Source organism: Dendropsophus ebraccatus, chromosome 7 (genome assembly GCF_027789765.1).
Source record: "Dendropsophus ebraccatus isolate aDenEbr1 chromosome 7, aDenEbr1.pat, whole genome shotgun sequence".
In the NCBI taxonomy this organism is placed as follows: domain Eukaryota; kingdom Metazoa; phylum Chordata; class Amphibia; order Anura; family Hylidae; genus Dendropsophus; species Dendropsophus ebraccatus.
The window spans coordinates 3,431,259-3,458,835 of record NC_091460.1 but is presented as its reverse complement, the minus strand read 5'-3'; the positions used below and the strand labels follow the sequence as shown (position 1 = coordinate 3,458,835).

At 47.9% G+C, this 27,577-nt stretch overlaps 1 protein-coding gene and 1 pseudogene across 1 annotated transcript; one reads left to right on the top strand and one right to left on the bottom strand.

Moving 5' to 3' along the window:
* LOC138797207 (zinc finger protein 665-like) overlaps positions 1-27,577 on the bottom strand; it is a 162,267-nt pseudogene that overhangs the window by 103,933 nt on the left and 30,757 nt on the right.
* LOC138797202 (zinc finger protein 665-like) lies at positions 3,640-27,577 on the top strand. Its single transcript, XM_069977039.1, has 5 exons — positions 3,640-3,801; positions 3,890-4,025; positions 11,759-12,576; positions 18,806-18,807; positions 25,944-27,577. The coding sequence occupies exons 1-5, from the start codon at positions 3,778-3,780 to the stop codon at positions 26,965-26,967; spliced, it is 2,004 nt and encodes a 667-aa protein (XP_069833140.1). The 5' UTR covers positions 3,640-3,777; the 3' UTR covers positions 26,968-27,577.

The following is a 27,577-nucleotide window of genomic DNA, read 5'->3' as shown; positions in this document are numbered from 1 at the left end:
GGCTTGATCACTGGGGAGTGTTTGGACCCGAACTGATCGGAAGAAGTTAGGAGAAGTGCGCACTTAGGGCTTATTCACATCACGTTTATGCCATCCGTCTCTCGTACACAATTTTATAGGTTTTTAATATATTGCAAAGTATATATCTGTGGAGCCATAGGTTTTCATTGTGCAAACGGATGTAATTTTAAATTACATTTTAGTAAATTTTGCTTCTAATACATTTCAGCATTATTTATTTTCTCAGACCAAAAAACTTTTTGATCGTATGTCTCTTAAAAACATATTATTGAAAGTGTTCATGCGAGTAAACGTATTTGTTTATTAGACGTGAGCATGCGCCGCTCATAGAGAACTCACCAAAAATCTTACATAATAATTGGGCCCCTCTTTGGTGTTTTTTTATGTGACTCTGCTCCCTGTCCACAGCCCCTACACAGTTTGGAAAGTGGGCGACCCTCAGAAATGTCTCTGCTATCTCTAAGCGCTGGGGGCGGGAGGAGGAATGACCTCCGGATGTCGTCTCTACCACAGGATTTCACAGCTGATTGTTCTCTGCCCCAAATAGTGCTGAACACAGAGAGAGGAAAAGCTGTCACCTGCACTGCTGAGCTCCGCCCCCACATGTACTGGTCACATGATTGTGACATCATCACAGATCCTACCCCTCCAGCATCTACCAGATACAGAGCAGCTCCTGGTCGGGCAGTCACTGCTGTTGTGTTGTGTGTGGAGATCTCTGCTCCTCAGTGTGTGACCCCAGCAGTAAGGTAAGCTTACAGGAGAAGGGGTGTTACATTGTGTTACTATCAGTGTGTGACCCCAGCAGTAAGGTAAGCTTACAGGAGGAGGGATGTTACATTGTGTTACTATCAGTGTGTGACCCCAGCAGTAAGGTAAGCTTACAGGAGGAGGGATGTTACATTGTGTTACTATCAGTGTGACCCCAGCAGTAAGGTAAGCTTACAGGAGGAGGGATGTTACATTGTGTTACTATCAGTGTGTGACCCCAGCAGTAAGGTAAGCTTACAGGAGGAGGGGTGTTACATTGTGATACTATCAGTGTGTGACCCCCCCAGTAGTAAGGTAAGCTTACAGGAGGAGGGATGTTACATTGTGTTACTATCAGTGTGACCCCAGCAGTAAGGTAAGCTTACAAGAGGAGGGGTGTTACATTGTGTTACTATCAGTGTGTGACCCCAGCAGTAAGGTAAGCTTACAGGAGGAGGGATGTTACATTGTGTTACTATCAGTGTGACCCCAGCAGTAAGGTAAGATTACAGGAGGAGGGATGTTACATTGTGTTACTATCAGTGTTGGACCCCAGCAGTAAGGTAAGCTTACAGGAGGAGGGATGTTACATTGTGTTACTATCAGTGTGTGACCCCCCCAGCAGTAAGGTAAGCTTACAGGAGGAGGGATGTTACATTGTGTTACTATCAGTGTGACCCCCCCAGCAGTAAGGTAAGCTTACAGGAGGAGGGGTGTTACATTGTGTTACTATCAGTGTGTGACCCCCAAGCAGTAAGGTAAGCTTACAGGAGGAGGGATGTTACATTGTGTTACTATCAGTGTGTGACCCCAGCAGTAAGGTAAGCTTACAGGAGGAGGGATGTTACATTGTGTTACTATCAGTGTGACCCCAGCAGTAAGGTAAGCTTACAGGAGGAGGGATGTTACATTTTGTTACTATCAGTGTGTGACCCCAGCAGTAAGGTAAGCTTACAGGAGGAGGGATGTTACATTGTGTTACTATCAGTGTGACCCCAGCAGTAAGGTAAGATTACAGGAGGAGGGATGTTACATTGTGTTACTATCAGTGTTGGACCCCAGCAGTAAGGTAAGCTTACAGGAGGAGGGATGTTACATTGTGTTACTATCAGTGTTGGACCCCAGCAGTAAGGTAAGCTTACAGGAGGAGGGATGTTACATTGTGTTACTATCAGTGTGACCCCAGCAGTAAGGTAAACTTACAGGAGGAGGGATGTTACATTGTGTTACTATCAGTGTGTGACCCCCCCCCCAGCAGTAAGGTAAGCTTACAGGAGGAGGGGTGTTACATTGTGTTACTATCAGTGTGACCCCCCCCCCCCCCCCAGCAGTAAGGTAAGCTTACAGGAGGAGGGGTGTTACATTGTGTTACTATCAGTGTGTGACCCCCAAGCAGTAAGGTAAGCTTACAGGAGGAGGGATGTTACATTGTGTTACTATCAGTGTGTGACCCCAGCAGTAAGGTAAGCTTACAGGAGGAGGGATGTTACATTGTGTTACTATCAGTGTGTGACCCCAGCAGTAAGGTAAGCTTACAGGAGGAGGGGTGTTACATTGTGTTACTATCAGTGTGTGACCCCCCAGCAGTAAGGTAAGCTTACAGGAGGAGGGATGTTACATTGTGTTACTATCAGTGTGACCCCCCCCCCAGCAGTAAGGTAAGCTTACAGGAGGAGGGGTGTTACATTGTGTTACTATCAGTGTGTGACCCCCCAGCAGTAAGGTAAGCTTACAGGAGGAGGGATGTTACATTGTGTTACTATCAGTGTGTGACCCCAGCAGTAAGGTAAGCTTACAGGAGGAGGGGTGTTACATTGTGTTACTATCAGTGTGACCCCAGCAGTAAGGTAAGCTTACAGGAGGAGGGATGTTACATTGTGTTACTATCCGTGTGACCCCCCCCCAGCAGTAAGGTAAGCTTACAGGAGGAGGGATGTTACATTGTGTTACTATCAGTGTGTGACCCCAGCAGTAAGGTAAGCTTACAGGAGGAGGGATGTTACATTGTGTTACTATCAGTGTGACCCCCCAGCAGTAAGGTAAGCTTACAGGAGGAGGGGTGTTACATTGTGTTACTATCAGTGTGTGACCCCAGCAGTAAGGTAAGCTTACAGGAGGAGGGATGTTACATTGTGTTACTATCAGTGTGACTTCAGCAGTAAGGTAAGCTTACAGGAGGAGGGATGTTACATTGTGTTACTATCAGTGTGACCCCCCCCCCCCCAGCAGTAAGGTAAGCTTACAGGAGGAGGGATGTTACATTGTGTTACTATCAGTGTGTGACCCCAGCAGTAAGGTAAGCTTACAGGAGGAGGGATGTTACATTGTGTTACTATCAGTGTGTGACCCCCCCCCCCCCCCCCCCAGCAGTAAGGTAAGCTTACAGGAGGAGGGATGTTACATATGCTGTGGCCCCTGTATGGTTTGGGGCCCCTGGCTGTGACATAAAGGCCCCGGCAGGACTATCCCCTCCTTGTGCTCCAGTTGTCTCCTCTTCTCCCCCAGACGCTCCTTCTCCTAAATGACCCCCCAAGGATGGAGAAGGACAGGAATGAGATCAGTAAGAGAATATTACACGTCACCTTGGAGATCATCCGCCTGCTGACCGGAGAGGTAACCTCTCTAGATTTCCACCATTGTTGTCTGGGCTCTTTGGCCCCCTCCCTTCCTCCCCCGCTCTATGTTCTGGATCTGGTCTCCTCTTTGTAGGTGCGGTGGTCTCCAGCACTGACCCCAGTAGTCCAGATGTGTCTCCTCCTCCTCCTCCTCACTAGAGCTCTATACAGGGGGACAATCTCCTCTTTGTAGTGAGGAGGAGGCAGGAATACTGGGCTCAGTCCCCTCATTGTCTCTCTCCATCCCCAGGATTACACCATAGTGAAGAAGACATGGGGGGAGGGTGTGGCCTTCCCCCAGGAGTCAGGAGGGCGGAGCAGGGCCCGGGGCCCCATCACGGAGCCTCCATCACTGATACATGAGCAGAAGATCCTAGAACTCACCCACAGGATGACTGAGCTGCTGACTGGAGAGGTGACACTGGGGAATGCTGGGAGATGATAGAGTAATCCAGGAGGCAGCAGGCTGGGGGGGATGACTGTGTGATCATTGTGTGTGTCAGGTTCCTATAAGGTGTCAGGATGTGGCCGTCTATTTCTCCATGGAGGAGTGGGAGTATGTAGAAGGACACAAGGATCTGTACCGGGGGGAGCAGCCGCTCATGATGGAGGATCAGCCGCCCGGCCTCACAGCACAAGGTAAGAGGAGACCTGTATATAGATATCACTGTTACCATCTCACCACATGAGCTTTGAGCAGTTTCTTTAACCAATTGGGAATAACCTGGCAGAGGAGGAATGCAGGGGATTTATAATAAATAGAGATGACCAAGTAGTAGTTGATCGAGTAGGTATTGGATGAAATACTACACTATTCTATATACTCGTCTTCGATCGAGCATCCGACCAAATACGCGTAAAAATTTTAATCCACTTCCACCTTCCCTAGCGCGATTTTTGGACTAATAACTATGCGGGTGTGTGTTTCTGAGTGTGTGTGGCCCTAGGAGCACGCTGCCATCGCGAGAACGGCGTCTACATTCGTTGGCTGGCTTACTCATGTGGCCTTCAGGCTTTAAGAACTTGGGATTACCTGCTCGTCGTTAGACGCCATCTTGGACCTAGACAAGGAGAGTGTGAGTAGAGCAAGGAGAGTTAGGTTGTAGTGGATTGTAACCAGGAGGGACCCCCCAAAAGCTCTTTTTATGGCTACAAAAACTATATACAGCTTTTCCCATCTTCGACTGCTAGGGCCCATATGCTTTACTTTGCACATATGGTCGTCCTGCTCAGCTAAGTTTGGGCTCATGTCTAAAGCTTCCCTCTTAACTCTTTCCTTCTCTTCCCAGACTTTTTACCAGGCCTTCAGTCTCAAACTGTACGACTATGGGGTACCAAAAAGCTCTTTCAATTTGCAGACATTGTTGATCCACTAACTAGGACCTTGCTACCCTTTGACAAACTTATGGACAGATCGGACCTGCCGTCTTCTGAAAGGCTAACATACCTACAAATACGGCATCTCATGATGTCTCGCCTGGGTTCTCTCACGGTCTCTAAGCCCTCAGCATTCGAACAGGTAGTGAGATGCAACACCTCTACCTCTGGGCTAATCTCAGATATGTATCGCATCATTAATTCACCCGTGGGGGGGATCCTTGGTGAGACACGCATACATGTTAAAGTGGGAGGAGTTTCTGGGTAGACAGCTTCCACCAGAATGCTGGGGCGTTATTTGGGAGAGGGCGGCAAAGTCTTCCATTTGTACTACGTATAAAGAATTGCATTATAAACTATTGATGCTTTGGTATCATACACCAGAATTACTCAATAAATTAAATAACACAATTTCTCCTTTACGCTGGAGGTGTTTGAGTGCTGTTGGGTCCCTTTTTCATATTTTCTGGGGATGTTCCCTTGTTCAACAGTTTTGGACGGATGTTTGCGGCTTGGCTGCCACAGTCCTCAGAGTGGATATCCCAAGGGACTCCGCAGTATGCCTGCTCAACCTCTTCCCTAAGCTCCTTGGGAAAAAGCAAGCTAAACTATTGTTGGTTTTCCTAACGGCCGCTAAATCTCTCATAGCTAGGGGTTGCAAACAGACCTCCCCCCTCACTTTAGATTGCCTCATGGCTAGGATCCAGGAATTACGATCCCTGGAGCGACTAACGGCCTCTCTTAATAATAAAGTGGATATGTTTGAGTCGGTCTGGTCTCCATGGGACTCTTATTATGCTCCCCTCCTCTCCGCCACTGGGCTGCCCTAGAGCCTTACTTCCTCTCTACCTATCTCCTCTTGTCTCGCCCTTGTCTTCTATGTTGGTTTGTCTTGTTGATACCCCATGTTATAGTGGGCCTATGTTTAGGGCCTGTTTAATGTTCACAGATACTGAACTGGGTCCTCCCTCCTGACAGGTTTCGGGACTCTATAGATGTCTTATTGGAAGTGTACATGTCATGCTTGTTGCTTCGATTCTGTGTCTCTAATTTGGACACCTCGAGATGATAATATGCTAATTACTTGTATATGTACACTTTATGCCTTGTTTTATGATTTTCTGGTTACGGGGATATCCTTTTGTGTGTTTGTTTAAAAAAAAGTTTGAATGGAAAAATTTTAATAAAAATTACAGTTATAAAAAAAAAAAAAACTATATACAGGACAGCAAGCTGAATATCCATGCTACAAGCTGTATATACAAGCTTTAGGGAGGAGAGTGTCAGTAACTTACCTGACCGCGCTCCAGCGTCGTCTGGTCCGGCTGGAGCGCAGCGCCGCCCTCCTCGGCCGAGCCGGGTGACGTCACGGAGACCCGACGGCGTCCCTAGTAACCAGGGAAGCCGCGGGTCTCGCGTTAATGTACGTCGCCCGGCCAAGCAGCTGAGTGCTGTTGAGCTCAGGCTGAGTGACGGATCTCTCTGCCACTCAGCCTGCAGCGCACCAGCTGCTATGTGTCTGGATTCAGGAGGCCGGACCAATCAGTCTTTGGTCCGGGCTCCTGATCCAGTATAAAGTGTTTTCAGTGCCAGCCTCTAATCGCTGGCTATTAGTTGTTTCTGATCCCAGCTCCCCAGTCCCTTGTATTCTGTCCTATCCTTTTCCATTTTGTCTTGCCTGGATTCTGACCTTTTTGCCTGTCCCCTGACTCTCCGCTCGGTTCTGATTTTGTACTGCGTTGCTCGTTTGGTTCCTGACTCGGCTAGTTGACTCTCCGCATTGTGTTTGTCTGTCTGTCTGCGTTTTATGTTCTGCACGTATACAGCATAGGGATTGTCTTCGTGGTTGTCCGCGACCGTCTAGGGTCGACTGAGGCAAGTAGGCAGGTGACAGTGGGTGGGGTCAGATTTAGGGCCCACTGTCGAGTGTCTTGTCTTCACCTGCCGATCGTGACAGAGAGACTATAAAAGCCCTACAACACAGCATCGAGCTGCTTCCATGATAGTACAGAGACTTTCTGGCACTGCAGTATATCATAAGTGACCCAGATCTTGCAGAATAGAATTCTGCTGCGTTTGTTGCTGCGACAGATAGGAAAAAAAAATACTAGGTTCTCACGTATCGCCTGTTACGTAAAAGTTGAAAACACCTCCTGTCTCTGCCTAAATTGGCGTACTTCTGTTGGGGTATTAAACAGTCAAAATAGTCTGTTGCGCTCTGTGACAAATTCACAAAAAAAATCAAACGCCGCATAGAGATATATCACACAACTTTGGGTACAGTTTAACATTTTTGAAATGCAGAAGGCTAGAACAAAGGGATGAGGATGGGTGCGCAGAAATGCTGGTGGGGGCCCATGCCGCGGTCAAGCTCGTGGGGATACAATGCGTGCTGGTGAGGGGCAGCCAGCTTTGCGCTCCTCCAGCATCCCTGGCTTCATCGGAGATTTAAGCGGCGGGCGGGGTAAACAGCTGTTGAGGCCTGAGCAGCAGGAACAGGAGGTAAAATGAATAGTGGATAACGCTTCTAGTAAACTCTCCACCAACCAGTCATCCAAACAGTCCCATCTCATCGCTAGCCAAGAGTCTGGACTGCAGGAACCTCATTGTGACCCTCCTTCCTCCAAACCTGCCCAGTGTTACCAACAGTGTCATCCCACCCTTGCCCATTCCCAAGAACCCTTTTTAGGTACTTTTCCGAAATTGGACTCCGTTCACATACAGCAAGAATCCCAGGAGCTAGCCAAGAGTCTGGACTGCAGGAACCTCACTCTGACCGTCCTTCCTCCCAACCTACCCAGTGTTACCAATGGTCATCCCACCCTCTGCCACTCCCAGGAGCACTTTTCAGGTCCTTTTCCGGAATTGTTCTGTTTGAATACAGCAAGAATCCTAGGAGCTAGCTGAGAATTTTGTGGGTAGTTATTCCCAAACACTGCAGCATCTGCCATTTCTTGGTGATTTTGGTGGTGTGGACCGGCAATCTGCACCCGAAATCATGGGAGACGATGGCAAGACACATTTGCCATGAAGGGAGACTGTTGAGATGTCTGGTGGGCAGGAGGAGGAGCAGAGTGAGAAAGTGGAAGAGGAGGTGCTGGATGACCGAACCGACCTGGCCAGGGGTGATGTATAGCGGGGAAAGTAGTGGAGATGTGGAGACCTGCGCAGCACCACAAAAGACAGCAAGAGTCAGAGGGATAGCCAGAGGCAGAGGACAGTTGGTTCAGAGAAGGCAGGCCAGAGCCAGCAGGGCCAAAGCTCTTCCCGGTAGCAGCCAGTCGCGCAAAGCCCCCCATTGAGGGCACGTTCTTCTTTGGTGTGGAGATTTTTTAACGTGTGCAGACGACCAACTGAGTACAGTTTGCACATTCTGCCGTTGACTAGGGGCTCTGAGAAGAGCAACCTGACTAGAGCACTGGGTGGAGTGGGAGCGAGCAAACGTAGGACAACCTTCGCCCCCAGCATTGCCACCACTGCCTCTTCCCCTGTTTTGTGTGCTGGCATTGCAGTCCAGAACACCAGCCAGGACATCTCCACATCTGCCTCTGCTTCACGACTTTGGGGCCTTCTCCTTCAGCCTCTCTTTGGCTTGTGTCCGCTCCTTCACATTATCTGCCTCGTCCCATCACTTGTCAATTTTCCAGGCATTTGATCACCTCAAGGTCTCTTTAAAGGCTCACCTTAAGGGCCTAAAAAGTTTTGCAGGAAAGTTTATGGCGCTGCGCTAGGATGTCCAAAAATTTACCTCTCTTATGTATGGCCTGCTGCCATATATCAAAGTTTTTAAATTCCACTGTGTAGATTTCTGTGGCCTTTAAAAAATGTTGCAGGAAAGTTTATGGCGCTATGGGCTAGGTTGTCTAAAGATTAATCTCTCATGTATTGCCTTCTGCCTTATGTCAAAGTTTTTAATTCCACTGTGTACGCTAGAGCCTTCAAAATATCTTCTGTAATCAAAAATTGTCGCAGGACACTTTTATAAAACGCTCTGCACCAGGTTGGAAAAAAATAAAACCTCTTCTACGTATGGCCTGCTGCCATACGTCAAAGATTAGGGGACGCTACATCTCCCTGACTGTACACTGGGAGACAGGGCCCGGGTCGTGCACCCTGGGAGGGCCTACCTGCTACCCCCGCCCAAGATTACGGGCCCTTGTTCTGTCAGGGTTTCCACATCCCCTCCTCCTCATCCACTGTAACGCCGCCCTCAGCTGCTACCTTTTGATAATTTTCAAGTTGTAGCTGTTTTGATAGCAGAATCAGCCATGTCTTTTGAATCAGCCAGGTTTTTTAATGTTGAATTTAAGTTGAAGTTGAAGTTTTTTAATTGAAAGCGCCTCAAAAATGGGTATATGGCTCTTCAAATCTCGCAACATGATGGAGAAATCTGAGAGGGAAAATCCAATGCTGGAGTTGAGCCTCAATATCTGTGTTGTTGAGAGTGTTGACATGTTTGACATGCTGACCCGAGCCGCTAAAGGGCAGGAACAGCTCACTGGGCACACCCTTATATTTTCAAATTCTCGCTACACAGTCATGTCTTTTGGGAGGTAATGCAAAATAAATTCTTGAGAAAGGCCTTAAGGTCAGAGACTATGAACAGATGAAGGAAAACTTGTCTTTCATTTGGTTTTGGTATCCATGGGCACATCCATCTGGGAATTCAATATGACCTAAGCGTAGGACTTTATGGGCTGTATTTCTATGTGCTTCTTGGGCGACCTCGATTCAATATTGCTGACAAGAAGCGTTTGGAGTGTAATGTTGATAGGCTGAGATAGTGGCATACTTGTCAGGACAGGGAGGTAAAGACAGGACAAGACAGTGGGCCCTAGGTCTCAACCCACCCACTGTCCCTACCTACTTGCCTCAGTCGGCTCTAGGCAGACGCGGACAACCACAAAGGCGTTCCCTATGCTGTATATGTGGAACACAGAACAAGACAGACAAACACAATATGGGATAGTAAACAAGCCAAGTCGGAACCAAACGGGCAGCGCAGTACAAAATCAGCAACCAAATCGGATAGTCTAAAGTCAGGTGGAAGGTCAGAAAACAAGTCGAGCAGTCAGAGGGAGTTAGAAAGGGAATCGCAGGAATAGACATGGGGGGAGCTGGGATCAGGGTATTAATCTAATTGCCAGCTCTGAGACACTGCCTCAGCTCTGTTTTATGCTGACCAAAAGCCCGGTCTGGATCCTCATTGGACTGGCGCTCTGATCCTCCAGGCTGCAGACAGGCAGAGAAACCTGTCAATCAAACAGACCACCTAGCTGTGTAAATCAAGTCCCACAGCCTCTCAGCTTAACTCCTGCATTGCCAGGAAGCTGAGAAGCAAGCGGGTGTGTCACACAAAAGCAAAACGGGCCCAGTTCCCACCAGGTTACTGCACAATCCTGACAATAATACTGCGACTTGGGTGTCTTGGATGCATCCATGCTAAATTCAACCACTCAGAGGTCACCAAGAAACGAGCATTTTTTTCCCCATAGACCTTAATGTTATTCTATTGAATAGGCGGACATCGCGGTCCGTTCAAATTGAATTTCGAGCTTTTAAATATTTCGCTACTCGCTTATCTCTAATAATAAACCATTGTGAGGTTCTCAGCTCCGTATTCAGTGATCTCTCTATTCCTGCTCTGTAGGTTGTTTCCCCCGAACACGATCACAGGTTTTTGCTCCACTTTTCCTGCTCTTATCATGACTTACGTTTATAAGAACTAGTAATAGGGGAAACAAAATGTCGTGGACATGAAATAGAATTGATCTAGCAATCTGTCTTGTCTCATGAGAGCGGAATTCACATCCACATCCTTCAGCGATCAGAGAATTTCTAGAAATTTAAGTTCCTCAGTTGTCCTTAAAATTTGATTCAAGTGCAATTTGCCATTACAGGAGCAGGGGCTACCCAAGATGAAGTTTAGAACTTTCAGCTTCAGATGAATCAATATTTTTTGAGAAATTCAAATTCAGTCGTTTCAGAATCAGTTAAAAATGATGGAACCTCCTTAGTTTTGCTCCCGATGATTTCACTTAAATCGGTCGCTAACATTTACTAGGACCGTACAACAGCAGTGATGCAGACAGATCACTGCTTACTGTATAGGGGTAGGGACTCCTAGCAAAATGATAGGTGTCCCTGCTCCTTTTACTTAGTTTCCAGGTGATGTAACACAGAGTAAGGTGGGAATGCACTGAGCATGGACTTTTCTTGTCAGAATCTGACTACTCTTACTCTGACTGAGCAGAACTTTTGATTTGTGTTTGCGACATATAAAAAGTCCCTAATAATGACAAATGCACAAATAGGATTGTCACTTACCCCTGGGCTCAGCACTTGTCACCAGTCTCAGTGAATGTGAGCTTAAGAAGAGTACATAATATGTCTCAGGCACTCTTGTTTTTTTTGTTTTTTTTAAGGGGTATTCCACTCAAACATAACTTTATATGTTGCTGCCCTTGTTGAGACTAACAATTCCTTCCATACTTATTATCTATAAAATCTGTGTGTAAGCCTCTGTCTGTCTCCCCCTCCGTTCTGAGACGACTGATGTAAACAAGTCTTTGGCCGGCTATTTCTGCAACATTGTTGCTTCTTTGTAATGCTGAGAAGGTTGTTCTGAGGTCAAATTGCTGATGAACTTACTGTGATTGACCTTCTCAGCATTACAAAGTAGCTACAATGTTGCAGATAAAGCCTGCCAGGGACTTGTTCACATCAGCGGTCTCAGAAGCGAGTTGGGAGGAGGGGGAGACAAAGAGAAAAGCTCACAGATTTTTGTGTCTTCAGCGGAAAGCAGCAGAGAACTGGGGGAAGGAGACTGAATAGATAACAGGTATGGAAGGAATTTGTTTCAGACAGAACACAGAGGCAATGGCCGACATTCACTTATTTATGTAACCATCAAATCGGAATCAGTATATTAACCATGTACAAATAAATGTTCAGCGACTTACAGGGACTAACAATATGCATTCTAATCCTACCAGAAATTCCCTGCAAGAACTCTGAGGAAACCTTCATGTTATCGCTGAATTATAAGCTAGAAGATGAGGATATCATGCAGCGCTCCTCAGAAGCCCTCCTCCCCCTTACTGTACATCCAGGACGTCACACTACAAATTGGACGTCGAGGGCTTCCCAGTACACATCATATCATCCCCCTAATCATGAGGAAATTTTAGCTGGCCGATCAAGGACAGGACGGCAAGAGGGTAAAAATATTCAATGTGATGAATGTGGAAAAAAGTTTACAAGAAGATCAAATCTTTTCTCACACAGAAGACTTCACACAGGAGAGAAGCCATATTCCTGTCCAGAATGCGGGAAATGTTTTGCAAAAAAATCAAATGTTGCTATACATGCAAAAGTTCACACAGGAGAGAAGCCTTATTCGTGTGCAGAATGTGGGAAATGTTTTGCCCTTAAATCCCATGTTGTTATACACGAGAGAGTTCATACAGGAGAAAAGCCTTATTCGTGTTTAGAATGTGGGAAATGTTTTACACACAGATCACATCTTGCCAGACACAAGAGAAGTCACACAGGAGAAAAGCCCTATTCATGTTCAGAATGTGGGAATCGTTTTACGGATAGATCACATCTTGTTAGACATGAGAGAAGTCACACAGGAGAGAGGCCGTATTTATGTTCAGAATGTGGGAAATGTTTTATTGATAAAAGGGAGCTGAAAATTCACCAGAGAACTCACACAGGAGAGAAACCTTATCCGTGTACAGAATGTGAGAAATGTTTTATTACTAAAAGGAAACTAAAAAATCACCAGAGACTTCACACACGGGAGAAGGCTTTAGCTACAGTCATAAACTCACCCACACTCCAGGACAATTCAGTCACAGTTAAAAATTAAGAAAATCCGTGTAAAGTTGTTTTTTTTTTTTTTTTTTTTACTATGTGGATGTATGAATATATGATCTTCAGTCATGTAGTATATAAAGACAAAGGTGAGTCCAACCCTCTTCAAACTCCTCAATGCCAAGAAAGTTTTTGTAAAGTCAAAGTGAATGATGCTATGACATAAAGCTTTGGCTCTGTGACCCCTTACCCCTCTACAAGCAGTGTGATGCGAGCTCAGGATTTATGTGTCTCAAATCAGAATCAAATTTCCTAAAATATTAAAATTTCAATACATTAAACATATTGTACTTGGACACAGGCTGAAGCTTAACATCACTATATAACTGTGTGCATGGTGTATAACAATGCAGATGTTCAGTGACCCAAAATGGAATGGACCACCACCACCTCCAGCAGCATAACTGGCAGCTGTCATTGTTCCTGGGTGGGTTACTGTCTTTTTTTTTAGGGTCTTCTTAAAGGAGAAGTTCGGCAAAAATTTTTATTAAAGAGATACTCTGGCCCGGGGGTATTTTTCAGCTATGGCCGGGGAGGGGGTGGTTATGGATGGCGGAGGTCACTTACCTCCCCGGTTCCAGCGCCGGGTCCTGGATCGTGTCGCCGGGGACGGCCGCTTCCTGGTGTGAGCAGCTCAGCCATTCAGCGGCCGAGGCGGGACTCCACTACGGCCACTGAATTGCTGAGCTGCGTCACGTCTCATGCGGCAGCTCACACCAGGAAGCGGCCGCGGGACGGGTGTACCAGGCAGTGCGATCCGGGACCCGGCGCTGGAAAGTAAGTGACCTCCGCCGTCCATAACCACCCCCTCCCCGGCCATAGCTGAAAAATACCTTCGGCCCGGAGTACCCCTTTAAAGTATTGTATAGCCCCCCCAAATCACCAATATACACTTATTATGGGAAATGATTATAAAGTGCTTTTTTCCCTGCACTTACTACTGCATCAAGGCTTCACTTCCTGGATAACATGGTGATGTCATGACTGCCAGAGCTGTGCGGGCTGTGGCTGCTGTTCGGGGGTTGTGCAGTTTCCGGTGAGCTACCAGGGGGCACACACTCTGCTCTATCACAGGCCGCAGCTGCAGCCCCGCGGTCCTTCTCTACCGCTCAGCAGCGACGCACGTGACATCCTCGCGCCGAACAGGAGAGAAGGTTCGTGCACCGCGGGGCTGCAGCTGTGAGCTTCCGGCCTGTGATAGAGGCAGTGTGTGCCCGCCGGAAGCTCACCGGACGCGAAGCTGCGTTGGGGGCGGACCTGCCCTGCCTACCTCACCTGCCTCTGCTCCCCGGCCGCTCCCTCTTCCCCCAGCCTCTCCTCCTGCACCCCCAGCCTCTCCCTCTGCACAAGTTTTGGTCGGAGAAGTCTTCATGATGCTGCGCCAGATGGAGAAGAAAGCAAAAAAGTGAGCGACGACAATCGGAGAAGACGTCACCTTTGAGTCATTAGTAACTGCACTGTAATCACTTCTATAGCGTGCAGAGCCTGTGTACCATTGGGTCAGTGTATTGTTTGCGGTAGTGTACTGACACAGCCCCGCGGTGACTACAGTAAACTAGCGCAAACTTTTAAACTAGGACCCAACAGCTGCAGGCACTACAACTCCCAGCATGTACTGACAGTTTGCAGCCCTCAGGATATCCTGGGAGTTGTAGTAAAGTGTAGACAGATGTATTGCTGGACCTTCAGGGCTGATGGTTGTCACCCCCAGATTGCAGCCACAGGAGCCTCTGCACACAGTGATTTATTATAGGGTTGTCCTCTCAGAGACTACAACTCCCAGCATACCCTGAGAGCTGTATAGAGGGGGTTCTGAGAGTTTTAGTTCGACTGAAAAAGGGATTTGTCACAGATACAGATGAATCCAGGAAAGGACGGGGTCAGTATGTCATGTCTCACTGGTTCTTTATTGATGGCCCCAAGGATCATTTCCTCTGGTGGGCCCCCGGTGCCCCAGTCCGACACTGGACAGAAGCAGTCCCTGGCCTCCTTCCTTCCTCCATCATGTCTGTTGAGAAGAGCGGGCATCAAGCAGAGCGGCACACAAGTGCCAGGGTATATATCATGCATGTAACCGAGGAGAGGGGGGGCGCCTCAGCGTGCAAAGTGCCTAGGGCAGCGTGAACTCTAAATAAAGGCCTGCATACGTGTTACCATCATACTGCTAAACGCCAAATAATACCGCAGCACAATTCCCGCACATAACGGCTCCATAGTGACTCAATATTATCACAAGAAAACTGCCACATTCTGAGCATGCAACCTCTGCTTAAGGCTCCGTTCACACGGAGTAAAACTGGCGGAATTCCGCTAATTTTACTCTGTATGAACGGAGCCTAATGACTAAAAAATACCACCGCTACTGCTAAACACTGAACAACATTACCCCCACATAATAACATTATAGTGATCAGAGTGCAGTTACATTCAGTGACTCACACCCAGTGACACTTCTCTCATCTGAATCGTTCACTTTCCCGTCTCTATTTGGTCCCAACCATCATGAAGACTTCTTTCAGCCATGACTTGTCCCCGCAGCATTTATTGGAGAAGCATTCAAGGCTCTGCACTTTTCTAGCCCCCATCTCCTGATCCCTATAACAACTCCCCATCCATAGTCCCCCAAACATCAATACTTCCCCCAATGTAAGGCTCACATAATAATTACCCCCAAGCTGTAAACGGCTCCCCTTTTGCCCTTTTACTTTAGTAAGATCTCTTCTGCGCCTCTACATTGTTATAATGCCCACTTTTTTCCCTTAAATTATACAATAGCCCCTTCATCTACCCCTAAGTAGCAATAACCCCCCCCCCCCCACATGTGCCCTTCAAAAAGTAATAATCCCTCTCCTGTGCCATTCAAAAAGTAATAATCCCCCTCCTGTGTTCCCAAGTAACAATAATCCACCTCTTGTATCCCCCAAATAGTAATAATCCCTACTCCTAATCTCCCAAGTAGCAATACCTCCCCCCCCCCATTGTGCCCCTGACTGATCTGCAATCGGAGACACAAGCTGCCAGTGTGAGAAAGCAGGAGGCCGGGCAGCAGAGATTATTCATGAAGAGGAGGAAGCAGCGGTTAGACGGCCAGAGGGCGGCACAAACACTGACTCACAACTCCTCTTTGACTCTTCATTACAGTAAGAGACGTTAGATTGTGTATAATCGACTGCACAGACACATTACCAAAAGGTACCACACTCACTAGGGGACTACCAGCTACAGCACACTGTCACCGCCTCGGGTACAGCTACAGCACACTGTCACTGCCTCAGGTAAAGCTACAGCACACGGTCACCGCCTCAAGGGACTGCCAGCTACAGCACACTGTCACCCCCTCAGGTACAGCTACAGCACACGGTCACCACCTCAGGGGACTGCCAGCTACAGAACACTGTCACCCCCTCAGGTACAGCTACAGCACACGGTCACCGCCTCAAGGGACTGCCAGCTACAGCGCACTGTCACCACCTCAGGGGACTGCCAGCTACAGAACACTGTCACCCCCTCAGGTAGAGCTACAGCACACTGTCACCGCCTCAAGGGACTGCCAGCTACAGCGCACTGTCACCGCCTCAAGGGACTGCCACCTACAGCACACTGTCACCACCTCAGGTACAGCTACAGTACACTGTCACCACCTCAGGTACAGCTACAGAACACTGTCACCGCCTCAGGGGACTGCCAGCTACAGCGCACTGTCACCGCCTCAAGGGACTGCCACCTACAGCACACTGTCACCGCCTCAAGGGACTGCCAGCTACAGCACACTGTCAGCACCTCAGGTACAGCTACAGCGCACTGTCACCCCCTCAGGTACAGCTACAGCACACTGTCACCACCTCAGGTACAGCTACAGTACACTGTCACCCCCTCAGGTACAGCTACAGCACACTGTCACCACCTCAGGTACAGCTACAGCACACTGTCACCCCCTCAGGTACAGCCCTCAGGGGACTGCCAGCTAAATCACACATAATAATTCACCATTTTATTCCATGAAATAAGGATGTGATACAATAGAAGAAGGAAAGTTCCTATTCGGTGCAGAAAAATTTGTTTGCAGAGGTCGGACGTTTCCTGGAGGTCTTGACCAGGTTTGCAGACGGTGCAGCAGGGATTGTGTCCGCCTCCTCCATAAACGTCTTTCTTCTCTAGATCTTTCAGGTTTTGGGGCTGTCACTGGCCAACATTAAGTTTCAGCTCCCTCCAAGGAGTTTCTATTGGGTTCAGTTGTGGAGACTAACAAGGCCATAACAGGAAATGTTTCTTACGGAGCCGCTCCTTAGCTCCGGCTGGGGGTCTCCTCCTTAGTTGTCCTGGCAGGTCGATTTTAGAAAACCAAGGAGCACCTACCACTTGGTTAAGCAGGTCCGGGATCAGAGGAAGGGGGTGCAAGTATTTGATGATTATTTTGTTTAATTCTCTGTAGTCGATACACGGACGCAATCCACTATCTTTTTTCTTTACAAAGAAGAACCCTGCACCCATAGGAGACACCGAGGGTCTAATATGCCCCTTTTTCAAGCTTCCTGGATGTATGTGCGCATTGACTCTCGTTGTGGAGGGGACAGATTAAAGATGCGACTAGAGATGAGCGAACCTGGAGCATGCTCGAGTCCATCCGAACATTTGCCATATGATTAGCGGTGGCTGCTGAAGTTGGATAAAGCCCTAAGGCTATGTGGAAAACATGGATATAGTCATTGGCTGTATCCATGTTTTCCAGACAACCTTAGAGCTTTATCCAAGTTCTGCAGCCCCCGCTAATCAAATGCTGAACATTCGGGTTCGGATGGACTCGAACCCGAACCCGGTTCGCTCATCTTTAGATGCGACCCTTAGGGAACCTGGCCCCAGACACGAGATAAATAGCGCAGTCATACGGACAATGAGGCGGCAGAGCATCAGCAACCGTTTGATTAAAAACGTCAATATAATCTGAAATAAACTCTGGGATCTAAGACGAGTCCTGAACTGAACATACAGGTGGGACAACACAAGAGAGATGAGATTCACAAGAACTACCCCCCTGACCAGTTCCGTGGTTCTCCAGTCAAACAGGATTGTGTTGGCGCAGCCATGGCAATCCCAAAATAATATCTGCTGCTAGATTCTCCAAAACAAAAAAAGAAATCTCCTCCCGGTGGAGATAGCCCACCTGCATGGTGACCTCAGGGGTGCGGTAGTTCACAGATCCTGTTTTTAAAAGATTGGAATCAGCGCCAGCTACAGAAAATGGATAACATAGTGACAACATTTTAAGACCCAACGAATGGGCCACTGATGCCCGAACAAAACTTAGGGCTGCCCCCGAGTCCACCACGGCTGTACCATCAACAGAACCATTGCAACATAGAGTAACGGGTAACAGAAATTTTTCTAAATTCTTTGGCGGTACCTGGGTGCCTGAGTGACCCTCCGGACCATCACTCAGGCACTGGAGTTTTCTGACTTCTGGGAGGGCTTTACCGGACATAATCTCAGGAAGTGGCCGGATTTTCCACAGTACAGACAAAGAGAATTCTCCAGGCGATATTTTCTCCTGGCTGAAGTGTTGCCCAAGACCATGGGTTCCTCCTGAGACTCGAGAGCAGCAGGTGCAGATGCCCTAGGAGACAGTTTGGGAAACTGAACTGACCTAGGTTGTCCCGGAGTCACCCCTGACCTTTCTCGTTTCCTCTCCCTCAGCCTTCGGTCTATGGTCACATAATCGGGCAGTGAAGGTACAAAATCAGAATCCAGGAAGAAAGGTCGGGGTCACGAAATCCAAAAAAGGTCAGAGTTACTATAACAAACAGTCAGAGGAAGGCTAGGTCAAGGCATAAGGTGCTATCACAGGCAATGAATGAACACCAAGGGCTGGAACTTATAGTGAACAGAAATCAGATACTGACAGCTGACTGGTCATGTCAGCTGTCAATCACAATCAAACTACAACACCTAATGCCGATCAGCTGGGGGGTGGTGAAACCCCACCCGCAGCTACAAGAGAAATCAAAACAAAACACAGCAGGCTGGCTGCCAGGGACGCCGTCCGTGCGCCCCTAGCAACCAGCCCCACTCATAACCACAGACGCCATCAGCATCTCCAGGGGCCGTGCTGGAGGCGGAAGCCCTACCTGTTACTAAGGACGCTGTCGGCGTCTCCCACAGCCGAGCCGTGTACCTCGGAAAAGCCGGGAGCTGGATGCACGGCCCGGATTGTGATTGGTGATGTCACACGGACCTGGACATGTGCCAGTGGGAGCAGGGGGACCGTGTGTGTCCTGCAGGATTATAATCTAGGACGGTGTAGCGTCTTACTAGCCATAATCTATGAGACTGTGGTCCCAGCTCTCCTCAGGTCAGTGACTAGCTCCTTTGGTGTAGTTCTGGGCTCATTCCTGACCTTTCTCAGAATTAGCCTTACCCCACCAAGTGAGATCTTGCAAGGAGCCCAAGATTGAGGAACATTGACAATCATCTTACGTTTCTTCTATTTTTTAGAATGTTTGATAGATTCTGTCTCTCACAGGTGAAGTTACCGACCAGAAATATTACACCCCCCCCCCCCATTCTGTGCAGGTGGGAAAACGTGCAAAATCGACAGAGTATCAAACACTTATTTTCCCCTTTGACTACAGAGGACTACAGAACAGCACAATGCCAGTAAGCTGCTTGTAAGGCCAGCAGGATATTGTCATCTATATAACAGGCCTGGTTATAGATAAAATAATTGGGCCCCTCTTTGGTGTTGTTTATGTGACTCTGCTCCCTGTACAGTTTGGAAAGTGGGCGACCCTAAGAAATGTCTCTGCTATCTCTGCGCTGCGCTGGGGTAGGATGAGGAATGACCCCCGGATGTCGTCTCTCCCACAGGGTTTCACCGCTGAAAACAGAGAGAGGAAAAGCTGTCACCTGAGGGGAGATACCTGAGAAAGAGAAAGAATAAAGGTCACTCTTATTCTTAAATAAAAAGAGTAAATAACCTCCTGACATCATCTGTTACATCATAAAGCAGCCCGCAAAAGCATCATGTGACACCTATATAGTCACTGGTCACCTCACAGTACCAGTCAGATCACCTCAGCAACAGGCCAGCAGGGGGATGATCTCCATGGTAATGTGTAATGCTCTCTGGGAACCCCGCCCACTCCTGTCACATGATCACAGGTCCTTCACCACAATCTCTTCTCTCCTGAACTGCTGAGCTCCGCCCCCACATGTACTGGTCACATGATTGTGACATCATCACAAATCCTACACCTCCAGCATCTACCAGATACAGAGCAGCTCCTGGTCGGGCAGTCACTGCTGTTGTGTTGTGTGTGGAGATCTCTGCTCCTCAGTGTGTGACCCCAGCAGTAAGGTAAGCTTACAGGAGGAGGGGTGTTACATTGTGTTACTATCAGTGTGTGACCCCAGCAGTAAGGTAAGCTTACAGGAGGAGGGATGTTACATTGTGTTACTATCAGTGTGTGACCCCAGCAGTAAGGTAAGCTTACAGGAGGAGGGGTGTTACATTGTGTTACTATCAGTGTGTGACCCCAGCAGTAAGGTAAGCTTACAGGAGGAGGGATGTTACATTGTGTTACTATCAGTGTGACCCCCCCCCCCCCAGCAGTAAGGTAAGCTTACAGGAGGAGGGATGTTACATTGTGTTACTATCAGTGTGTGACCCCAGCAGTAAGGTAAGCTTACAGGAGGAGGGATGTTACATTGTGTTACTATCAGTGTGTGACCCCAGCAGTAAGGTAAGCTTACAGGGGGAGGGGTGTTACATTGTGTTACTATCAGTGTGACCCCAGCAGTAAGGTAAGCTTACAGGAGGAGGGATGTTACATTGTGTTACTATCAGTGTGACCCCCCCAGCAGTAAGGTAAGCTTACAGGAGGAGGGATGTTACATTGTGTTACTATCAGTGTGTGACCCCAGCAGTAAGGTAAGCTGACAGGAGGAGGGGTGTTACATTGTGTTACTATCAGTGTGTGACCCCAGCAGTAAGGTAAGCTTACAGGAGGAGGGATGTTACATTGTGTTACTATCAGTGTGACCCCCCCCAGCAGTAAGGTAAGCTTACAGGAGGAGGGATGTTACATTGTGTTACTATCAATGTGACCCCCCAGCAGTAAGGTAAGCTTACAGGAGGAGGGATGTTACATTGTGTTACTATCAGTGTGTGACCCCAGCAGTAAGGTAAGCTTACAGGAGGAGGGATGTTACATTGTGTTACTATCAGTGTGACCCCAGCAGTAAGGTAAGCTTACAGGAGGAGGGGTGTTACATTGTGTTACTATCAGTGTGTGACCCCAGCAGTAAGGTAAGCTTACAGGAGGAGGGGTGTTACATTGTGTTACTATCAGTGTGACCCCCCCCCCCAGCAGTAAGGTAAGCTTACAGGAGGAGGGATGTTACATTGTGTTACTATCAGTGTGTGACCCCAGCAGTAAGGTAAGCTTACAGGAGGAGGGATGTTACATTGTGTTACTATCAGTGTGACCCCCCCCAGCAGTAAGGTAAGCTTACAGGAGGAGGGATGTTACATTGTGTTACTATCAGTGTGTGACCCCAGCAGTAAGGTAAGCTTACAGGAGGAGGGGTGTTACATTGTGTTACTATCAGTGTGTGACCCCAGCAGTAAGGTAAGCTTACAGGAGGAGGGATGTTACATTGTGTTAGTATCAGTGTGTGACCCCAGCAGTAAGGTAAGCTTACAGGAGGAGGGATGTTACATTGTGTTACTATCAGTGTGTGACCCCAGCAGTAAGGTAAGCTTACAGGAGGAGGGATGTTACATATGCTGTGGCCCCTGTATGGTTTTGGGCCCCTGGTTGTGACATAAAGGCCCCGGCAGGACTATCCCCTCCTTGTGTTCCAGTTGTCTCCTCTTCTCCTCCAGGCGCTCCTTCTCCTGAATGACCCCCCAAGGATGGAGAAGGACAGGAATGAGATCAGTAAGAGAATATTACACGTCACCTTGGAGATCATCCGCCTGCTGACCGGAGAGGTAACTTCTCTAGATTTCCACCATTGTTGTCTGGGCTCTTTGGCCCCTCCCTCCCTCCCTCCCCCGCTCTATGTTCTGGATCTGGTCTCCTCTTTGTAGGTGCGGTGGTCTCCAGCACTGACCCCAGTAGTCCAGATGTGTCTCCTCCTCCTCCTCCTCCTCACTAGAGCTCTATACAGGGGGACAATCTCCTCTTTGTAGTGAGGAGGAGGCAGGAATACTGGGCTCAGTCCCCTCATTGTCTCTCTCCATCCCCAGGATTACACCATAGTGAAGAAGACATGGGGGGAGGGTGTGGCCTTCCCCCAGGAGTCAGGAGGGCGGAGCAGGGCCCGGGGCCCCATCACGGAGCCTCCATCACTGATACATGAGCAGAAGATCCTAGAACTCACCCACAGGATGACTGAGCTGCTGACTGGAGAGGTGACACTGGGGAATGCTGGGAGATGATAGAGTAATCCAGGAGGCAGCAGGCTGGGGGGGATGACTGTGTGATCATTGTGTGTGTCAGGTTCCTATAAGGTGTCAGGATGTGGCCGTCTATTTCTCCATGGAGGAGTGGGAGTATGTAGAAGGACACAAGGATCTGTACCGGGGGGAGCAGCCGCTCATGATGGAGGATCAGCCGCCAGATGATAGATGTCCCCGTCCTCTGTATGCCCAGGACTGTCCAAAGTGGAATTACAGTGTCCCAGAGAATAATGAGGTAGACGGCGCTAAATTTGCCACAAAATATAATAAGGTGAATGAGCTCAGGGTAATTTTCATTTCTTTTTTCTCTGTTTAGGATGAAGATCTGATGGATATTAAGGTTGAGGTTATAGATGACATAGAAGAGGAGGATGTCTGGTCTGATCAGCAGGGTAAGGAGGGGTACACTGTCATTGGTTTTACTAAAATATCCTCTCGAGGATCTGCTAAATCCTCCTCCTCCCATCCTCCTCCTCCTCCCCCCCATCCTCCTCCTCCCATCCTCCTCCTCCTCCTCCTCCTCCCCCCATCATCCTCCTCCTCCCATCCTCCTCCTCCTGATGACATGTAGCAGTGTATAATGGATTGTCTCCCTGTGTGTTCCCTACAGATGGAGGCAGTGACAGGAATCCACCAGAGAGGTGTCCCTGTCCTCTGTATTCCCAGGACTGTCCAGAGGGAAATGTCCCAGCAGACAATCAGCAGGTAGATGAGGCTGATGCTACAGCACTATATCTCTATAGCGCCCCCCGGTGCTGGTGGTTGTTGCTCCTGCACTCATAGATGTGATGAGGCTGATAGATACATGTTGCTGGTTTCTTATGTTGATGTGTTAGATTTTCCCTCCTGTCTGCTGGATTGTACTGAATTGTTCTATATGTCCCATCAGGGGGGAGATCAGGTGACTAATATTAAAGTGGAGGATGAAGCAGAAGAAGAGAGGATGAGGGGCGATCCCCGGTGTATGAGTGAGGTGAAGGAGGAGGAGGCGCCGGCAGCTGCTATACCAGGTATGGGGGCCGCACAATGGCTGCTGATCGGGCCCCTGTGACTATGTACATATCAGGCTTATCACCACAAAAAGGCCCTGAGATTTGTATTAGCACCTCTCATTCCTTAAGGCCCTATTCCACCAACAGATCTGACGACAGATTATCTGCCAAAGATTTGAAGCCAAAGCCAGGAGTGGATTTGAAAAGAGGAGAAATCCAGTCTTTCCTTAATGACCTGATCTCTGTTTATAGTCTGTTCCTGGGTTTGGCTTCAAATCTTTGGCAGATAATCTGTCGTCAGATCTGTTGGTGGAATACGGCCATTAGCTGTATGTTCCCAGAGATCTATGAGTTTTCGATTACTTGATTACTCTGATTTGTTTTCCCTCCTCAAGCAGCAGCAGAGTTATGGGGGTACATCTGACCTCTGACCTCTGTGCCGGTAATCTGTCAGCTGTCATTCTCGTTCCAAACTCCTAACACTATTACATAGCTGTTAGGACATATGGTACCTTTCCTATCCCCAGCTGCGCTTCCAGGATGTAGAGAAATGCTTTTAAGTCAAGGAGGCGTTCCCATGCTCCTAAATAGCTGCCCGCTGGAATATCTCCTCTCTCCCTGCCTGATTGACACTTTGAAGCTGAGGTCAGGGCTAGGAGGGGGAGGGAGGAGGTGTTACAGCAGGGTCAGGTGTTACAGCAGGGTCAGGGATGGGAGGGGGGAGGTGTTACAGCAGGGTCAGGGATGGGAGGAGGAGGTGTTACAGCAGGGTCAGGGACGGGAGGGAGGAGGGGGAGGTGTTACAGCAGGGTCAGGGATGGGAGGAGGAGGTGTTACAGCAGGGTCAGGGATGGGAGGGGGGGGTGTTACAGCAGGGTCAGGTGTTACAGCAGGGTCAGGGATGGGAGGGAGGAGGTGTTACAGCAGGGTCAGGGATGGGAGGGGGAGGTGTTACAGCAGGGTCAGGTGTTACAGCAGGGTAAGGGATAGGGGGAGGAGGTGTTACAGCAGGGTCAGGGATGGGAGGAGGAGGTGTTACAGCAGGGTCAGGGATAGGAGGAGGAGGTGTTACAGCAGGGTCAGGGACGGGAGGGAGGAGGGGGAGGTGTTACAGCAGGGTCAGGGATGGAAGGAGGAGGTGTTACAGCAGGGTCAGGGACGGGAGGGAGGAGGGGGAGGTGTTACAGCAGGGATGGGAGGGGGAGGTGTTACAGCAGGGTCAGGGATGGGAGGGAGGAGGGGGAGGTGTTACAGCAGGGTCAGACATGGGAGGGTGGAGGTTACAGCAGGGTCAGGGACTGGAGGGGGAGGTGTTACTCTTCATGAGCTCAGCAATGCCTCTTTGACTCTTGTAATTATATAATAGCATTTTTCTGCATCCTTGAATCACAGATATAGACAGACACAACACAGTCATGGAGCTCCTGACTTACTGAGCAGACTGATCGCCGCTGAACCTACAACCTTATACTGGCCATAACCTCATGGTAGTTCTGCAGCTCGGCAACCTCCCACACGTGTCATGCCTAGTCCATATGGTCAACTTGGTTTTTCAGCAGTTCTGAAAACCTTCCCTGATCTGGCAGAGCTTCTCCTGAAGGTGCTCCGCGTGTGCATCCATTTCCAAAGACCTCTCTTATTCTCTAAGAGGAAAAGAGTTCTTGAGTGACACAATTCCACAAGGCCTGAAAACCATGTTCCATCCTGGCTGCCAGGATTGGATATTACGCTTTGTGTTAGAGAGAGCGACGATCGCTACCGTAAGGTCACGTCACTGGGGTGATAAACGCTATTGAGTCTGTTTACCACATAAATTCATGTACAGCCACCTAGATGATAGAATGATAAATTACTCCTCAAGTTTCCTTGTACCCCAATATCTCATGCAACTATTCTGTCAGAGTTAGGGAACTGGATGACAAAGGACTGGTGCTGCCCCGATGCTGGCACCTGCCCCACCGCCTAATTGACTTAACTGCCTTAGGTGGCAGTGGACAACTGGTCAACAGTCCCTAACCTGAACGAAGGCAAGACAGACACAAACACAATGAATTAGGGTCAGGGGTCTGTGTCAGAAACGAATAGGCAGCGCAGCACCAAAATGTAATCCAAAAGAGAAGTCAAGAGTCAAAGCCAGAAAGTCAAGTTAGCAGTAACACAATGCAGGAACAACACTAGGTCAAGAGGGAACTCAGGGTATAAGGCTCTATCGCAGGCAAGAAATAGGGAGAGGATACTTATGAGGCCTGGAGTCCCAGCCGCAGGACTGTTCTGAGGGCTGACTGGCGGTGCTGCCTGCCAGTCAGTTAATTAAAATCACAAACACCTTGTGGTAAAACCCCGACCACGGCTACATCAGAGGGAATAGGAAGGCGTGGGGAGCTGACTGGCTCCTGCCATATTCGCTGCCACCACCTGTACTTATCAGGCAATAGAGGCCTATAATGGATATCTCAATATTTTGACAAATTTGATGGACTAAGAGCCTGATCGAGGGAGCCGTAGTCTACTTACTTACACAGTGCACCTCATTTGTATATAGAAAAACGACATTTTGGTTTTCTGTTACATTCAAAATTGTGTAAATGGTTATAATTTTGGTTATAAATTTGGAAAAAGAAATTATAATGTTCATTTTGCGTCCACAGGAAATTCCAGTAAGAATTCCATGTTATTCCTATATTATAAAGTAGAAGAAGAGGATGAAGCTGCGGAGCTCCTCCCCCTTACTGTACATCCAGGACGTCACACTACAGATCTATCATATAATCCTCCTGACCATGAGGAACCTTCTCCTGACCGCTCACACACCGCTACCACAGGGACGGGTCAGGAACAGCGGGAAAGATTTCATTGTGGTGACTGTGGAAAAGAGTTTGCCAAAAACTCGTCTCTTTTTGCTCACAGAAGAATTCACACAGGAGAGAAGCCGTATTCATGTTTAGATTGCGGAAAATCTTTTGCGTATAAATCACATCTTGTTCTACATGAGAGAATTCACACAGGAGAGAAGCCATTTTCATGTTCAGAATGTGGTAAATGTTTTAGAGATAAATCGCAGCTTGTTATACATGAAAGAATTCACACAGGGGAGAAGCCGTTTTCATGTTCAGAATGTGGAAACTGTTTTGTATCCCAATCAAATCTCATTAGACACAGGAGAATTCACAAAGGAGAAAAGCTGCATTCATGTTCAGAATGTGGGAAATGTTTTACACAAAAATACCATCTTCTCGTTCATGAAAGAAAGCACACAGGAGAGAAACCATATTCATGCTTAAAATGTGAAAAATGTTTCAGAGATAAATCACAGCTTGTTCTACATGAGAGAGTTCATACAGGAGAGAAGCCGTTCTCCTGTTCAGAGTGTGGGAAATGTTTCACACGTAATTCACTGCTTGTTATACATGAGAGAATCCACACAGGAGAGAAGCCGTATTCATGTTCTGAATGTGGGAAACGGTTTACAGATAAATCAGGCCTTGTTAAGCATGAGAAACGTCACACAGGAGAGAAGCCGTATTCATGTTTGGAATGCGGGAAATGTTTCTCGTGTAAATCATACCTTGTTATACATGAGAGAATTCACACAGGGCAGAAGCCATATGCATGTTCCGAATGTGGAAAATACTTTAAAACGAAATCAGATCTGAATAACCATGAGAGAAGTCACACAGGAGAAAAACCATATTTATGTTCAGTATGTGAGAAATGTTTTGCTCGTAAGTCACAGCTTGTTATACATACAAGAATCCACACAGGAGAGAAGCCATATTCTTGTTCAGACTGTGGGAAATGTTTTATTTCTAAAGGCAATCTATGGAATCATCAGAAATGTCTTAGAAGCCAAAAAGACCTTCCCTCACAATGAAAGGTTAGGAGTAAACAGTTGCAATTTTTCTAAACCGTTTTAGCCATTTGTATCTTTCCTTGTACTTCGTGAATTTTCAAAAAATTTCGCACAGTTTGATAAAATTTTGCACAGTATTTTAAGTCTAAGAAATAGGTAAGTCCCATTATAGACACGTATACATTTGGGAAATGACAAGTGATTGGCACATACAGACCATTGGCGTCAGTGGGGCCTTTGCCAAGAGGCGTTTGTTGGAGCCGGTATCCCATTTTGCCAGGTTGCTGATGAATATATGGAAGATTCTGCAGAATCCATCCTCAGTCTCCGAACCTTAAAGCATTTCCTTGAGGCAGTAGTATTGTAGTACTATGGAGAATTCGGTCCTCCCGGGGTACAGCTCTATCCCCCAACAATCATGTAGAAAAAAAAGAGGATTGAGGACAACATCGTCTTCCAAAACACGTGCTAAATCTTTATTGTGCCAGTTTGCATAAATATAGTGCAACGTTTCAGCTCATTGTCTCGAGCCTTTTTCAAGCAGGATTTTGGAGGATTTTGGGATACGAAGCAGTATACATGTATATCATGAGAATACTAGCGTCACAGATACAACTTTCTATCTGCACAC

Coding starts and splice junctions, on each gene's coding strand:
- LOC138797202 (XM_069977039.1), top strand. CDS start 3,778: ATGACTGAGCTGCTGACTGGAGAG. Junction 3,802..3,889: donor CTGAGCTGCTGACTGGAGAG/GTGACACTGGGG, acceptor TGTGTGTGTCAG/GTTCCTATAAGGTGTCAGGA. Junction 4,026..11,758: donor GCCCGGCCTCACAGCACAAG/GTAAGAGGAGAC, acceptor TAATCCTACCAG/AAATTCCCTGCAAGAACTCT.